We start from the raw sequence: 17943 nt of genomic DNA on the forward strand, positions 1-17943 counted from the left end.
ATATCGTCTGTGATCATTATTTTAAAACTGTAAATTGTAAATTAGTGACTGTAAAGTTTTGGAACTTCTGGTTAGTCTAAAATAGGCTAATAATAATAATAATAATAATAATAATAATAATAATAAGCACTCTGTGAAACAAAGGTCATTGGGATGGTATAATCAAGAAGACATGGTTTGTTTATTAAATTATTAATATACTTCTACACCCCAGCGACAGTCTTGGTCTATATCAAAATAGTACATTTTATTTTGACATATTAATGTTCTTTTTAACAGTGTAGTCATTCAAGAAGTCAATAAATGTCTCTGACAACAAGTACCTGCCTTCCATAGTGCTAACACTCCAACTCCTGAGGTCACAGAGGTCATTGCTTTATTGTCCTCCCACTTCAGTAAGCCTCCATTAGCCATAAATGACAATCTGAGTATTGTGTTAAAGCTGCAGTCAGACAGCCCAGGGCTGCTCAGGGTTAGACAGGTGGAAAAGATGAGCACTTTTCATGACCCCGAAAGCTTATTTTAGACCTCTGAAATCTCAACTCGATGAAACCGAGAGCTTTATATATACACCTATACCTATATATTTGACAAAGTCATTTGAAAAGAAATATTGTGAGCTCCAATCGTCGTGCTGGTGGGCTATTATTTTCTATGATGTGTTATGTTCGGCACAAAATGTCTGTCAGGGATGGTTAATGTGGCGTCAAATAGGAGAGAAAACGGAAAATGTGATTCGCAAAGTCTGTGAAACTCCATGATTATGTTCTTTTAAATGTCTCAGCTCAGTTTTAGAGCCTGTTTAATCCCCTCTATAGTGTTTTCAATAATAATAATAATAATAATAATTATTATTATTATAATAATAACACCAATCTTTATTTGTAAGGTCGACTAACATGCTTATCTAGATCATTTCAGATTAAAGAAACTAAAATTGTTCACAAGCTAAACATTGTTTATTACATTTATTGGCTTCACAGGCTCTTCAAGACATTTCCTAATCGTTTACTAATCGGCTGAAATCACAAATTGCTGATCTCTTAACTATATTGTGAACAGTGAATGAATAAAACGAGGAAAGAAACAAACTTGCCTTTTCTGTTAAATAAATCCTATCAAGTAGAGGTAATATTGATCAATTAGGCTATTCTTATTATTATTTATAACTTTGGAAAGTTTGTGTTTTTATAGAGCTAGCTAGCTGTAGCCTATACAACATTTTAATTGGCTTCAATTCGGCAGCATTGTAAAAAAAAAACAAGGCAGTCGAGATGTGTCAAAGAGTTTTAATGTCGGGGAAACATTTTTGTATGTATGTATGTATGTATGTATGTATTTATTTATTTCTTTCTTTATTCATTTTAATTTTAAGAAAAGACATTTCTTAAAGTCGAGATAATGTCAGATTTGGTCTGTGAATCGTAGTTATATAGTAGTTATTTCTACACCGTTATGTAGCCTATTATTATTAATATATATATTATTAACAATGAATGAATTCATTAATAATTAGCCTGTACTAACAATGCGACTAGTTATATATGTTTTTATTCTTCGTCTGTAGCTTTTAAAATACATCATGTAGCCCAATTATTACCCAAATGTTGACCTTTTTTTGTTGTTGTTTGTTTTTTGGGTTTTTGTTTGTTTGTTTGTTTGGTCAACTGGTGTTCTGTGCGGCCATCAAAGACAGCTGGTGGAAGTTTCCATGTAGCTCATCTATATGATATCATATCTATATATGCTGTGTGTGTGTGTGTGTGTGTGTGTGTGTGCGTGCGCGTGCGCCGGTGCTCACCTGCTACCTCTGTGCTTGCATCAAGAACAAACACAGCTGTGAGGAGCCCATAAAGGAAGAGTCCCACTGCCCACAAGGGGCACGATCATTACCGGGAGTCCCGGTGCTCCAGACTGCTCCTTCCTGCCTTCTGATATAACCCAGGAGGGGGTAGGTGTTCATGACACTAACTCTGACCATAATTACATAGCATATATAACTCCAATATAATATACTGTAATCCACTATAACATATAGCTATTAAGATACAATAGTAACATTAAACTGGCATCATAGTGAACGTTATATATTACTGTTCTTAAAATTCTGGTGTACTAATATGTTTATCATTTTTTTTTAGACCCATCTTTTTTCCTCACGAATCATATTGCCTTCTAGGTCTTCCTGCTTCTCTGTCTGTCTGTCCCTGTACAGCTTACACAACCTGGATGTTTTTTTTCCTGCTTTCCTTTCCTATGAAACCAGTACCTCAAACAAAAAAAACATTATACGAGCAATTAGCCGTTGCCCAAATTGCTGGAAACATTGTTTAACCTTTGACACCGCAGAAAGTCGTTAGGTGTCAGAGGTCACAGCTTGTTTTCCTCTCTGACTCAGTCGCTTTGTGGAAAGAATGGCGGGGAAAAGTGGGATGCAAAAATAGAGCTAAATCAGGATGTGTTAATGTCTAATGTTCTGCCTAGTGAAAATCAGTTTCTCTTTATTTGGGTTATTTAATTTTTTTTATCATTATTATTATTGGCTACCAAAAATAGATCTTAGACCTGAATATGAAATTTGATTGCGAAGGAATTTCCTAGATGTTTCTATGTGTTGAATCTATTCGGTACGAAATGTTCTGTTACAGATTATTACGTAGCGCCGTCATCGTGTTTCTTCTCCATTTCATACGGCTTTTACTCAATTATAATCAATATTTCATAAGAAGTGTGTATATGCTGCTACATATTGTGTTTTATACAGTAGCACCTGTCCGTAGGCCTGAAGGGATTCAGATGTACGACTAAACGGTTGAAGCGTGTTATTCTTTTCAGAATGAAAAACAAAACCATGAAACATCTGATGTTATCTTTGGTGCTTCGGCTGCTGCTGTTGTTTTCTTTGTTTTTTAAAACAAGTTTCTTGATAATAGATCAAAAGATCTTCAACATATCCAATCATTGGTGTGCAAATCTTGTTTTGCCCAAGGTACCGGTGTAGTACCTAGGTCTGAAAAATGTAAACACGCACGCGCGTGTGGCGGCCTGTACGGCGCAGGTGGACTGACGTTTCTCTTTGATGCCTTTGCAAGTATGAATTGAGTTAAATTGTCAAGCCACTGTTTGCCAGACGACTCCAGATTTGCTGTACCGGAATAACTTTGCGGTCCTGTCTCTCTCTCTCCCTCTCTCTCCCTCCCTCCCACCTTCCTCCTCCTCCTCTCTCTCCCTGTGTGTGAGGTGAACTTTATGTTTTCGTTGAATGAGCCGGCTGTAATTTTCATGCATTTGGTCTGCAGTGTAATGAAAATGAAATCATGAACATGTTAAGGTTCCAGTGCCTTCCTTTCCAAATCAAACATGTATTAATCATGTTTAGACACACACAAGTAGAGCAAAGGAGCCTTTTTGCCCCCTGGGCTGTAATTAGATAAAGCCCTTGGGGAAGTCTGACAAGGACTGAACAAGGTAATGGAAAATGATGTTGAAAGTAAAACATTTAATGCTTAGTTTACAGGTTCAGCTAGGTCATTCTGTCCAAATTTATTTTGAACTGCAGTAAGTCAGTGCCATGATACAAGCTTCTCCGAGTTGCTTAAGATGGCCTAGTGTTTCGATGGATAGTAACTCAATCAGGAACAACAAAAATTAACATAAAATATCCCAAGGCTTCTCAACACCTTCAGATCAGAGCAACATGCAAACGTCCTGCCTACCTAAAAGCTCGACGGGCTCAAGAATATATAACTTATGGCTTTTTTTAAAAGCAAAAAAAAAAAAAAAAAAAAGTGCATCCAACACAAAATGTCAATTCAGGTCCGCAATAATGCGTTACTTCTTATTGTGCTGGCGTCTATACCGCAGCCGTCAGATCCTCTAGCGCACTTTTCAATGTCTGATAGTGTAAATGTCACCAGGGCAAACGGGAGCTGAACTCCACTTCATCAGGCTTGGTTTTTCCGTAAATACATTTCTCCGTTTAATAAATATGGCCGTTCATCCACCTCAAACGACGTGCTCTTTCCAAAACTCAACCCAAGCTTTGGACTTGGAGAACTCTAGGTGTGTATATGACAGAGACAGAGAGAGAGAGAGAGAGAGAGACTGTGTGTCTCGGGGTGTCTTTGTTTTTTTTTGTCTTCGTTGTTGTGAGTCATTATCTCGGCCCGTAGTCATAATTCGGCGGCGCACTGCCGGTCGAGTACATGTTGGCCGTGGCTGGGTTCATGTGAGGGGGGTAAGTGTGACCTCGGATGCTGGGTAAAGGGTACGGAGTCGCCCTGGTTTTTGCCCCTAGGTAGTGTTCGTAGGTGCTGGGGTATTTGTAGGGGTGATGGTGCAGCGTGTCCGCAGCCTGGTGGCCGTCGAGACGCAGTTCGTGAGGCGGACTACGGGGTCCGGAGGTCAGGGGGACGGCATGGAGGCCTCCCGGCACCGGCAGGGCGGGGCTGAGCACACGGGACATCAGCTGGTGGGCTGGGTCAGCATGGATGGGTGTACCGTTGGGGTCGCGGTCGTAATCTCTCCTGCTGTCCTCTGTGGAAAGAGTGAGAACAGTTTGTTAAAATGTTACAGTTACATTAAAGTGCCAATGTTTCATTTTCATAACGTGAAAAAATAAGTATGATTCTGAATCAATTAAGAATTGGTACAAATTACAGAGAGCTACTTTAATTACATTTTTAAACATACATTTGCAGACTTGGAGAAAAAAAAAAGGTACTAAACCGTGCCTTTTCTTGTTGCTGTTTTGTACCTTTTAATATCTATCTCTCATTTGGAAATGTGGATATAGGTAGTGTAACTTTAAAAATGGTTAAAGGTACATAATTGGCCGGTAATTATAAACCTTTATACCTTTTAGGTTACGGTTTAAATTTGCACTACATGCACCTTTATAGGTAAAAGATACATAATAAGTTTAGTACAGTTTTATGGAACAGAATTATATTGATGGCATAACAATATTTAATGACGTGTTGAATATTGTGGCGTTGCACATCCATATGTTCAGCGCATACTTAGCGTTTATAATTTTAAAAAATAATAAAAATCAGGGTCTGTATAATTGTGGAATTGTGCAACCCTGAGGTCAGCAGATTATTAACAACGACGTTAACATTAACAGCGTATCTCGGGAAAAGCACAGTGGCTTCGAGCGCTTCAGCCGTCACTCCAATGGAAATGTTTTAGTACAATTTGGTTTGCTGTTGGGAAATGAAGTGTGCTGTGAGGCAAGGTAAGTTATAGGTCTCATCTGCCAAACAGGCTAATGCGCTCAGGAAATCGCTGTTCCACAGAGCCGGAGTATGCGAGGGGGGGATAAATGGCAGGGAGGATGTTTTTGGTCTGTGCGGCGTATGTCCTCTGGGCATGCAGCTGTTCAAACTTCTGTGTATTGAGGTCTGCGATCTGCCAACTGAAAATATTAAGTGTTTGGCCCTGTGGAATGTATTTTTCAGAAATAAAATGTCACCGCCACGTCTGATGTTGGTTTACTCTGATGCCAAATCGCAGTAATGGCTTTTCAGGGGGTGGTGGTGGTGTCGATTATTGCTGAAGAACGCATTTACAGGACGTGTGTTCGGATGCGTTCGGATAGCTCAGAGTCCGAATACTCAAAGTTCTTGCAAATGTAGCAATAAATAGCAAGATTTTGGAAATTGCACTGCAGGGTTAGTCATGAAATTATATATATTTTTTAAAACAAAAAAGCACCCCTACTGTAAACTCATTTGAAAAGGTTTAGATGGTTCATAGCTACCTTTCTCTGTACCATTCTGCTGCGGGGGAGAAGACATTGGGTTCCTTGTCCGAGCGAAAGCACTGATTATTGGCAGCGAGCCTGGCCTGTGATTCCTGGGCCTGAAAATGAACACAAAGCAGTCAGTAGCATAAACACACAAATAAATAACTCCGCGTGTGTATGTGTTTTTGTTTGTTTATAACTGTACTCATACATCTACTTATACATTCCACATTCAAACCATCAGAAAAGCTAAATATCGCAAGACTGGGTGATGTTAACACTTACTGCCAACATCTGTCTTTACAGTTCTTTGTTATTATACAACTAGTAACATAATGTCCTTGTTGCAATGTCACCATTTTAACTGAGTTACCATTAAAAAAATAAAATAAAATCATTCTGTATATTTAAAAATGTTATACAGCCTTAGATATAGATACCAAAAATGTGTATATTTCTTCAAGACATCTACAAATAATTTGGTTAATGACAAGTTATTATCAATACTTACCAGTCTTCAGGATCACAGTCTCTAAATCCCTTTGCAAAGGGATTACTGGCGATTTTTAGCTGTGTTATCTGCCAGATAAAATGTAGGGGAAAACGTTAGATAGCATATTATTATTATTATTATTATTATTAGTAGTAGTAGTAGTAGTAGTAGTTGGAAACACATTTAATATTTTGTTGTGAATTTAATGATGGTAAGAAAACTCAGAGAATTACCCAGAATGAATAGATCTAATAGTTTTCTGAAACTAAGAAACATCTGTTAAATAAATTAGCTTTAAACAATGCACTTTATCACTTTTTATTTTTTACTTTTATTTATTTATTTTTTAAAATTTAATCTGTTTTCTATTTTGGATGCTGAGATTTAGCACGAAGCTGCATGTTGATGGAGCTAGTGCTCCATCTTTATGTTTTAAAAAAAATCTTTATTGTTTATTGAGTATCCTAAACCATGTTATATTACAGCCTACATATTATTATTATTATTATTATTATTATTATTATTATTATTATTGTTATTATTATTATTATTATATCCCTCCTGTCTCTTTCAACCACCACAAAAAAAGAAATGCTGCTTGGTTTACGTTTTCAAATGATTTTGTTTTGCTAACAAAATGCTAACAAGATTGCTAATTTCATTCCCTAGACTAAATATCAATTTAGGTGTTTTCTTCTCTGGGCTTTTTTCTTTCTTTCTTTTTCTTTTTTTTTCTTTTCAAATAAACATAACTTTCCGAGTCTTGTAGGGTTTTTTTTTTTTTATTATTATTATTATTATTTCCCTTTCCCCTAAAAAAATATTTTAAATACTTCATAGTTTAGTTTCAACTCTTTAATCAAACTAGCTAGCATGAGCCGCTAGATGTGTGCGCGAGACCTTCCAGAGCAGCACGTTAAAAAGCGCGCGAGGTCAAACTGATAGAAGACAGAGCCGGAAAAGAAGGAGAAAAGGGGGCGGGGGGACAGGGACAGAAAGAAGGACTGAGAAGAGAAGAGAAAGGAAAAGGGCAGCATACACACCAGCTGTGCCCTAACATCACTGATATGACAGTAGTGAGAGGGAAACCCCCTTCATTCATCACACACACTGTACATCTGCGCGAGATATTTTTAAAATACATTTTGCTAACCGTTTTGAGTTAGCGGCTAGTCAAAAATGTTGCACTGTCGCGTTTTCTTCTACTTCATACTGAGAGATATTTTACACAACCGGATAGTCCAGAGTTTAATAAGCATCATGCATGCGTTTGTTGTTTTATCAATATTAAAACATATATAGATATAAATAGGTTTATATAGGGTTTATACAGTCGCCTTTATATAGCTTATAGGGCACATTTGCACAATCAAATCAAGTATATAGATGCCTCAAAGGGAAATGGAATAAAATGCAAAATTAAAAAAATATGCATGGTCTATTTTTGCTTTTCTTATTTCGAAATAATGTTTGATTTTAGACCGACTCCATTCATTCATGTTGGAGCAGCAACGTTTCTGAAAGTCCACCTCATTCCGTGTAGCCTACTACACATCCTCACGTGCTGACTTCTGCAGTATGAATTCAGCAGCAAAGCCAATATCAGAAACAGTCCTTGCCACAGAAACGGTTTCATTGAGGCCTAAAAGCCGGGGTTGAGGATTGAACTGTGGTTATTTTTGAGCAAAACAAATAAACCAGAATTTCAGTTGACTTGCTTCCCAACACAAGAGCCCTGCTTGTACTGTAATATGCGCGTTTCTAGAAGGAAATGGTGATAAATCAGCGACTGAATGACTGAATGAATGAACGCGTTCCTACCCTGTGGTTCTGGTAGGCTGTGACTGCTGTGAATCGGGTCTCCTCGAAAACAAACGTCTTATAGTTTTCCTCTGCGTATTTCTCACTGTCCTTGCGTGGGTCGACGTAGACGACGTGAAACCTGGGTTGATATCTGTGCATGGAGTTCAGGATGATCTGCAAGAAGGGAGGGGAAAAAAAGGGGGGGGGGGGGGGGGGGGGGGGGTTCGCTTACAAATTCAATAGATCGCAAGAAAGAAAAATACATATATAACACAAATACAGAAATACGTAGAGTTTACAAACTGCTCAGAAAAAAAACATTAAGCACTGCTACTACTACTAATAATAAGGATACTACTACTACTATTACTACTACTACTAAAAATAATAATAAGGATACTACTACTACTATTACTACTACTACTACTACTAATAATAATAATAATAATAAAATTAATAATACATTGAATGTCTGCCATGATGGCATTTCCCCGACAATATCCTTATTAATTATGCTAATGATCCCATCAACCAATCACTAAAAGCGTCCACTGAGATCGCTCATGAAAAACAAAACATAATAAGTGATAATAATAATAATAATAACACCAATAATAATAATAACACCAATGATAATAATAATAATAATAATAATAATAATAATAATAATAATAATAATAATACAGTGAATGTCTGCCATGATGGCATTTCCCGACAGTATCCTAATCAATTATGCATTATGCTAATAATCCAAACACTGAAACCGTCCTGAGCGTCGGCCAATAGCAAACGCTTTAATGTTTATAGATAACTTTTTACAGCTGGATGCAATTTGCTTGTATTAAAGGTAACAAACGTGGCCATGGTGCATTACAGATGGTTATTTTTTTGTTTAATTTTTTTTACGTTATTGTCATGAATTACAGCCTTTTTTTTCACTCGCTTTGTGAATAATGTTAGTCTGGATTATAAATCAGTCCTCAGCATGTTATTGATTAAAAGCTTCTTGTATTAAAATACAGGTTACACATATTATATTTTAAGCATTGTTCTGTAATATAATATAACCTATATGAAAGCCTGTGCGTATTCTATAGCCTGTATGCAGACTACGGATTTTTAAAAAAAAAATAATATTTATAAACAAAAACACTCACATGTCCGTTATCATCCAGTAGATTGTTGGTGAGTTTAAGTTTGTCGAAGGAAACGATTTGTTTCATCCACTGAGCTCCTTTAGCGGGAGAATCGGGGTGATAGTGAACTCTGCCCGGGGTCGCGGGGTCAGCTTTACCGGCCACCAGCCACGACGAGCTGTGAAACGCATAGCTTTAATACAGAGAGAGAGAGAGAGAGAGAGAGAGAGAGAGAGAGAGAGAGAGAGAGAGAGAGATGTGAGTGTATAATCATATAATAAACAGTGGCCATGTGTTTATAAGCTAAAAAGTAAAAAAATTATTCTTACTGTAGATTTTTACAGGCTTATATATGGAATTCTAAATTTAAAAAAAAATCCCCTAAATTTTCTGAACTAATTCAAGTAATAAAAAAAAATGTTTATGTAATAATTCGTGCAGTAGAGGAATAAGTCTCATAGCTCTCTACTGTATGATTTGGGCTCAGTTTCTAACAATATCATCGTGACTACCGGGATCATAGCAGTATTAGTGCTGCACAATATATCGTTTATGAATCGGTGCAATATTTTGCAAAATCTACAAATGTAATAAACAGTGTTTAGTAACTGTATGATAAACAGTGTCCATGTGTTTATAAGTTAAAAAAAAAAGTTTAAATAAATCTTACTGTATTTACCGGCTTATATATGGACTTACATAGGCTATATACCTTAGGTAGCAATATTAAACTTTTTAAACATTTTGAATTTGGAATATGCCCTAGTATTTTAACATAACCTAGTGTTTCACCCGAGTTCTATAAGTGCTCTTAATATATTGGCTTTCCATATAAGCTCATTTAAATTGCCTGCTAAATATTCACTCCAGAATATTTGTGATTCTGAGAAAATCTATGGATCCTCGAATGAGATACTAGAGTATATTAACTCTTTACTGCATGGTGTTACCATATGGCAACAATTAATTAATTAATTTCCAATTTTATGATAGGCAATAATACAAAACAACAATTTTCCTATGTACCTGGAAAGGGAGCTTTAACTTTGACATAACAACAACAACAACAACAACAACAACAACAACAACAACAACAAAGGCCAGCTCATACTTTTGTGTAATTTTTGACTATATGATACTTCCCACTATATGGCAACAATTTACCAACTACCCCCTAAAGATTTTTTTTTTTAATTTTCTAAATGTTTTGAACTAATTCATGCAATAAAAATCCATAAAAAAAAAAATCCCCACATTTTTTAAAATGTAAATGTAATAATTGATACAATAGAGGAATAAGTCACATAGCTCTCTACCATATGATTTGGGCTCAGTTTCTACCAATAATATCGTGACTACCGGGATCATAGCGGTATTAGTGTTGCACAATATATCGTTTATTAATTCGTGCAATATTTTGCAAAAGGCTGCAAAATGTGTCTATGGAAAAAAAAAATGCACATTTGCCACCCAATAGCTTCTAATGTTTCTAATGTAATCAATAGCTTAATGCTTTCTTGTGTTCTGTAATCATTCAGTCACGAGCCGACAAATAGGAATCGACAGAGTGACGCTGATTATGTGGACATTTTAATCATCCGTATCCAAATACTTCATCAACTGCACTTCAATTAGAACATCGTATTTTAGTCACTAGTACACACACGGGAGTATTATAGACTAAATTATAGGCTAAAACGGACTGACCCGACATTAAGCCCAACAAACAAAATATAGGTTGAAATTTCTGATGTTTGTTCCTTTCCATCTCCACCGATAATCATCCGTGGGCAGTTGTCCCTTGCATATTCATGCACCACGGCAGTGTAACATATTATATTCTTTTCTTAGCAGTATTATTTGTGTTTTAAGAGAATGCGCAAATTGTTGGGTAACTTACCGATAGCGTTTATCATCGACTGGTAGGAAATCCATTAAAAGCATGTAGTCGGCCATTGGGTCCATCCCAAATATTTTCACTTGGAAAGTAGGAAACATTCGTCTGGAAAGGATGAAAAAGTAAACAACATTATGTTAAAATCCATTTTTTATTTTAGAGAACAATAATGAAGTCAGTATTGCTGATTCAAATTGAAATATTCAGAAATATGGATAACCACGCCGATTGTTTTATTGCATTTATTTCCTCTATAAGCCTCTTTTTTAAAAAAAAGAAAAAAAAGAAAGAAAAGTATTTTCCAGTACCTAATACTAACATTGAGTTGTATGAACTAAAATGACCAAGGTTACATTTACATGTACTGTAACATGTACATTTTTTGGAGTATTTATTAAGTTATTTTTATTTGTCCGAAAAAACGGTGGGGTTTTTCCCCCCTTGTATTTATTTATTTATTTATTTATTTATTAACATGTAGGATAAGCGGTATGGAAAATGGATAGATGCATGGATGGATGGATGTAGTATTAAATTTCGATGGGGTAGTTTTCCAATGCAGAATGAAACAATACCCGACTTATATTTTCCGCTTTGACGCGAATAGATTTTTTTCTTTCTTTCTTTCTTTCCTTCCTTCTTTCTTTTTTTATACATTTTTTTGCTTTCTATTTGGTGTTTGATGTCGCTCTACTTCTTCTCTCTTTTGTCTCTTTCACTCTCCCACCATCTCCATCCCTCTAGCCACAAATATAATAAATAAATCTTTTCCCCCTGCTGTTTGGGAGTGAAAGTGATCCTCCAGCTCGTCGCTCCATTAACACCAGAGTGTATTCAGAAGTGCAGTTGTGCTCAGGTGAGGCTAAAGTAGCTCTGAAAGTGCTTTCTCGAGGAGCTGATCTTGGGAAAGTTTTAGGAGCTTTGACAGATCACCCTGCACACACTGGACAAGCCTGCAAAAATAATCCCACTGCAACGCTAATAAAATGTCTCTCTTTCCTCCCCCCAGACCCCCTCCCCCAATCTGTGTTTCTTGGCACATCCCGCATGGAACATAAGGAGTTATAGTGCAAATCCAATAAATGTAACGGACAATAATCATATAAACAGAATCAGGGCTGGCTTTGAGATTTTCTTTTTTGCACGAATGAATTCGATATAAAATCGTCCATAACTATTTCAACTGCTGCAGTGAGCATGGTCTGTAATGTCTTTCAGTGTGAAATGTTTATCACTGCACTGAGGCACGTTTCATCATTTTTTATTATGTTTTAAAATATTACTCTCAGCTCCTGATCAATATAGATCATCAAAATTCCCGATATGCTGCTTATACCTTCTACAGGCCTTGAGGAAGATCTATAGATCACAATATGGCCTGCGTTTTTAACGGGAAAATCATGTGAGTAACGGCATCATCATCATCATCATCATCATCATCATCGTTTTAATAGATGTACTGTTTATATTTCTAAATTTCATGATTAAATATTAAATACGTGAAATAGTTTCTAATTGTGTTATTTGATTAACACTTTGAAATGTTTTTAAAAATATCATTTCAAAAATATGTATTTTGCAGTTATCATATAACATTCACATGGACAATGGTGGTCTATGTGATGTATTTATATATATTTTTTTCCTTTCGCCTGACAAAACAACAACAACAACAACAACCAGGCAGTGACACATTATATGCTGAAATGTAAAAAAAAAAAAAAACAAACAAACAAAAAAAACCCCCAAACAAACATTAAACGCTTTCATGTGCATTATTTTAGTGCAATTAAATCATGTCCGTCATATGTTCAGCTCGGAGATAAGTAAAGATAAGCTCTTATTTGAGCAAAGTATTTTTTTGTGTGAACTCTCTTTGCCTTTTTCTCTCTATACCCCCCCCCCCCCCCCCCCCCCCCTTTTTTGGAGTGAATTATCCGAAACGTCTCATTATACCAATTAATTGGAAGGTGAGAACACAGCTTTAAGTTCACTGTCACTATTAGAAAGATTTTGCCTAGCAGATCATTTTTAAGTAATTATATATATATATATATATATATATATATATATATATATATATATATATATATATATATATATAAAATTGTACTTATGTATTATTATTATTATTAGTAGTAGTAGTAGTAGTAGTATCCACTGATTATACTATATGAGATACAAATACTATATAAATCAGCTGAATGACAGTTTCTAACATTACAAATGACATTAACATACAAATTACAAATGGCAATTAATTGTAAAAAGTACACCAATCAGTACTCTGTTTCTCTTGAGTCTATACCTAATATTATTTATAATATATTTGAATCCATTAAATTAACATAAATCGAGAGCCTTCATTTATATCATTAGTACTATAATGTAATGCGATGTTAAGCATAATATGATCATCATCATCATCATCATCATCATATTAATAATAATAATAATAATAATAATAATAATAATAATGAATGAATGAATTTTCCAATTTATCATACTGTAATAGGGCTCGGTTTTTTTTTTTTTTTTTTTTTTTTTTTTTTTTTTACCAGCTCTTAGCATCATGTTATTATTATGAGGATTTGAAACCTATTGTACATTTTATGATGTCCCATCTTATCGCAAGGTACACACACACACACACACACACACACACACACTCACTCCATTATAGTTTTGCTTGCAGGCTTGTGCGTTGCTGGCAAAATAGAGTGACATATTTAACACTTCAGCTCAGGGTTTATTAGTTTGCAGAATACGCAGTAGAAATAGCTAGTATTTAGTAATAGTTAATTTACTGGTGATTTTCATCAACTCTTACCGTAATATCGTCAAACAGAAATTCTTAATAATTATCGTGCACCAATTTTAGCAGTACAAAATCTATAGTGTTACTAAAACAGTTAGAGTACCGGTGTAGGGGTTATGTCGCTTAAGGGTTAATACATACTTCACTGTACCACTCTATTAGTATTTATATTAATAAATACTCCAGTGCACCACTGTACTAGTATTAATAGATAATAAATACTCCAGTGCACCACTGTACTAGTATTAGGAGTTAATACACGCTTCAGCGTGCCACTGTACTAGTTCATTTCACCCTTTGCACATTGTTTTCAGGGTTAATTCGGTTATATTTGAGTACTTGAATGTTATATAACTCCACAGCTTCACGCATATGAACACGGTAGCAGCTCATGAGTGTTAATTTAACATTTCAGGCGCTAATTCGGTTCAGTATTTCCGGCATTATTTCAAAACAGGACAATGGCGCATGTGTTAATTCGACATTTCAACACTTTAGGCGTGTTAATTCACCGCTGCTTGGAAGGTGTAAATGTTAACCTCGATAGACTCCCAGTCGATCCGGGAAGAGTTATTAACACGCGGATTCCTGGGAATAGTTTCAGTGTAAATCACATAAAAGGGCATCTGTGAGTCACTCACCTCCCGGCCTTGGTGACGATCATTTCGGTTCCGAGCTGATTAAACTCGTCCCAGAGCGCCTTCATCTCCAACTGCACGCTGATGTTGGCCACTTTGGGGTTCTTCTTCACCAGAGACTTATTCGGCGTCGACGATGAAGAGGAGGAAGATGAAGACGAGGAGGAAGAGGAGCAGCTCGTGGTGCCCGGGTCGCCCTGTGCTGCCTCGGAGCCCGAGTACGGCGGGTAACAAGCGGCCTGTGGGGCAGAAGGGCACGACTCGAAGTGGCCTTCATGCTGGCTGCTGTAGGGATCCCCGGGTGAAGGAGAGAGGTGGTGAGGATGAGGATGATGGGAATGAGGATGTGGAGGATGAGGATGGTAGCTGCCCGGCGCGTTCAGGCTGTTCAGGCTGCTCGTGGTGAAGGCTGCAACATCGCAAAAATGGGAGAGCTGCGTCAGCCACGGGCTCGAGATGGCTGAAATCATTCCCAAAAAAACGCAGAAAGCAACAAAAAATTAAAAACAAAGAAAAAAAGTTTTGTTTTTTTTTTGTTTTTTTTAAAGAAAAGAAAAAAAAAGAGAACTGCTGTGTATGCTTTCAAAAGAAAAACACACACTCGGATATGTTTACACAGTCCAGGTTAGGATAGAATATTCTCGAATAGTTTTTCTTGTTGTTGTTTTTTTTTTTTGTTTTTGCATTGGTTGAAAAGTCAGGAAATCCGCAATCGTGCTAACAGGAAATAAAACAAAATAGTACAAATGTTTTAAGAAAAAAAAAAAATCAAATTCGCGCACGTGTATATAGGCTACCGTGTATAGATTTCCCGAAGCGGCGAAAACAAACAACAAACAAACACAATCCTCTCCTAATAATACGCGCCGCAGTGTGAAATGTTAAGACCGGGGGTGGAAAATATAACGCGTTAATAATAGAAAGCCATCCAGTTCGTCGTTAAAACGCGTCGTGTCGGTGATCGCGAGTTGAGAGCTCGTGCTGATGTTGTTGTGTGTTTTTTCTCTCTCTCTGCAACTCCTCCAATCTGCCTCTCCTTCTTCTCCTGCCTGTATGCTAATGCGAAATCCAGACTTACTTCTCTCTTATCTTCTCCCCATAGGGCCTCCCCTTCACCACACACACACACACACACACACACACACACACACACACACGCACACACACACGCACAAGCACGCACGCAAACCCCCGGTTCTTGTTTCTATTTAGATAAGGCACTGCAGGTATACTCTGCTCTCCTTTACCTTTTCCCCTGACTGTCACTGATTGGCATTTTTATTTATTTAAATATATAAATATATATTTGTTTTACTTCTAGATGCATATGAATGATGTGAATGAAGATGCATTCTCGTGCATGTTATCTCCCTGCTCCGGTTAGTGTGAGACAGGTTAAATTGACGAGGGACAGGTTTACCCTAGACAGTAAACTTAATACTGTAATAATACGGTATATAATAATAATAATAATAATAATAATAATAATAATAATAATAATAATAATATACATTTTAAAAGGTCCAAAATCTCACGTGCTTCTTTGTCCCCTAACCCTACCTTCATATATATATATATATATATATATATATATATATATATATATATATATATATATATATATATATATATATATATATATACAAAAACACACACACACACACACACACACACACATATATATATATATATATATATATATATATATATATATATATATATATATATATATATATATATATATATATATAACATTTTTTAAGGGCAATCCCAAGATATCATATTTAATAATAAGTTGGAGATGAAGCTGAGGTAAATGTGGGTTTAAGCATTAAATACTTAAATTAAATTAAAATAAATACACGTTGGAAGTCTAATATAACATGCACTTTTCGCATATTCATTTAATTTATTATTTTTTATGTTTATCCGTCATTTTATTTGGTCGTGCACCCTAATCTGCAACTTGTGCATGTCATTTTGTAAAAATGTCACTTTCTGGTCTTTCTGCGTGCCTTTGCACTCACGCGTATTGTTGTTGGTTTTTTTTTGTTTTTTAAAAAAAAAAAAAAAAGATATATATATATATATATTTCTAGGCAGTTATTTCTGATTTCATTTGATTTATCACTGTTATTGCTCGGAAGACACGCGCTTGAGTGCTTTATTTGCATGTGCATGCCTGCACTGTGCAGCAGGAAATGTAGAAATGTGGAAATGTCTGAACGACGGGCACGAGCCTCTGCGCGAGCCCTCGCCGCTGATACAAAAAAAAATCGCAACGCAAGATGATCTCTCTCTCTCTCTCTCTCTCGCTCTCTCTCACTCAATCTCTCTCTCTCTCTCTCTCTCTCTCACACACACACGCACACACACGCACACACTCACTCTCTCTCTCTCTCTTTCTCTCTCTTACCTTCCATTTCCCTGGTCACCGTGCTGTAGTGCATGGTAGTAAAGGATCCGTGTTTGGCAAAAGTCGCGTTTCCTGCTGCTGAAATCAGAGAGTCGATACTGAAAGCGTTTGCTTTTGGAGAAAGAGGACTGCCTTCGTCCATAGAAGACAAATATCCTATAGGTCTATAGGATAAGACCAAAGTTTTTGTTTTTTTCCCCCAAACTCCCGCTATTCCCAGTTTTCCCTCTTTTCCAGTCTCAGAGAACAGGGAGAAGAATCAGCTGAAGAAAGAAAGTTTCGCTGTTTCGTTTTGCGGGTTTTTTTCTTTTCTTTTCTTTCTCAAAGCCAAGCCATTTCCAGTTCAGCCACACATGGTCTGCTTGTCAGCTCGACTTGTTTTAAACGCTCCGATTAAAAGACTGTGTCCCGACATGTCTCCTGTCGTGTATGAAAACAACATTGCTCATCCCGACGAAGGCAAAAAAAGGAGAGTTTTCTTTCTGGGGTTTTTTTTTTTTTAAAGGCGAACTTACCCCCACCATGGAAGAGTCCTGGCTCGGTGTGTGCCTGCTGGAGAAACTACTGCAGACAGTGTGTGTGTGTGTGTGTGTGCGCGCGTGTGTGCGCGTGTGTGTGTGTGTGTGCGTGCGTGTGTGTGTGCGTGCGTGTGTCAGACTGAAAGCTCCACGCCTACCAAAAAAAAAAAAAAAAGAAAGAAAGAAAGAAAGAAAGACAGTGCATGCTTTTGCGTTGGGGTTAGGGTTAGGCATTTTATTTGCACTGCAGCGTGTCAGGAAAGCGTGTGAATAGAAAGGCTGCAGTTGTACTGTACATTATTAATGACTAATGATGAATTATTAATTATTGCACCTTTCAGATGGAATGCAGACGGTGTATTGATCACTACGGTGAATAATTGAATAATTCGGCGCAGAAAACTAAAGCGAGAAATGACAAACCTGTCATAGTGCACGTGCCACATTTATGATTCCGCGCATGGGATTATTAGGC

The 17943-nt window shown here is 36.6% G+C and overlaps 1 protein-coding gene across 2 annotated transcripts; it reads right to left on the minus strand.

The window, feature by feature from the left end:
• Nucleotides 1-3479: 3479 nt before the first annotated feature.
• On the minus strand, nucleotides 3480-17575 carry tbx1 (T-box transcription factor 1). 2 transcript variants are annotated; one of them, XM_017452007.3, is made up of 8 exons: nucleotides 16951-17575; nucleotides 14538-14943; nucleotides 11082-11183; nucleotides 9203-9374; nucleotides 8064-8219; nucleotides 6261-6328; nucleotides 5765-5865; nucleotides 3480-4536 (listed from the first exon to the last, which is right to left on the minus strand). In XM_017452007.3, exons 1-8 carry the CDS (start codon nucleotides 17090-17092, stop codon nucleotides 4157-4159), a joined length of 1527 nt encoding a protein of 508 aa, XP_017307496.1. In that variant the 5' UTR covers nucleotides 17093-17575; the 3' UTR covers nucleotides 3480-4156. The 2 variants fall into 2 exon arrangements, with proteins under 2 accessions (XP_017307496.1, XP_017307495.1); XM_017452006.3 differs by having other exon boundaries at nucleotides 14538-14994.
• Between the last annotated feature and the right edge of the window lie 368 nt (nucleotides 17576-17943).

Source organism: Ictalurus punctatus, chromosome 22, assembly GCF_001660625.3.
Source record: "Ictalurus punctatus breed USDA103 chromosome 22, Coco_2.0, whole genome shotgun sequence".
Classification (NCBI taxonomy): domain Eukaryota; kingdom Metazoa; phylum Chordata; class Actinopteri; order Siluriformes; family Ictaluridae; genus Ictalurus; species Ictalurus punctatus.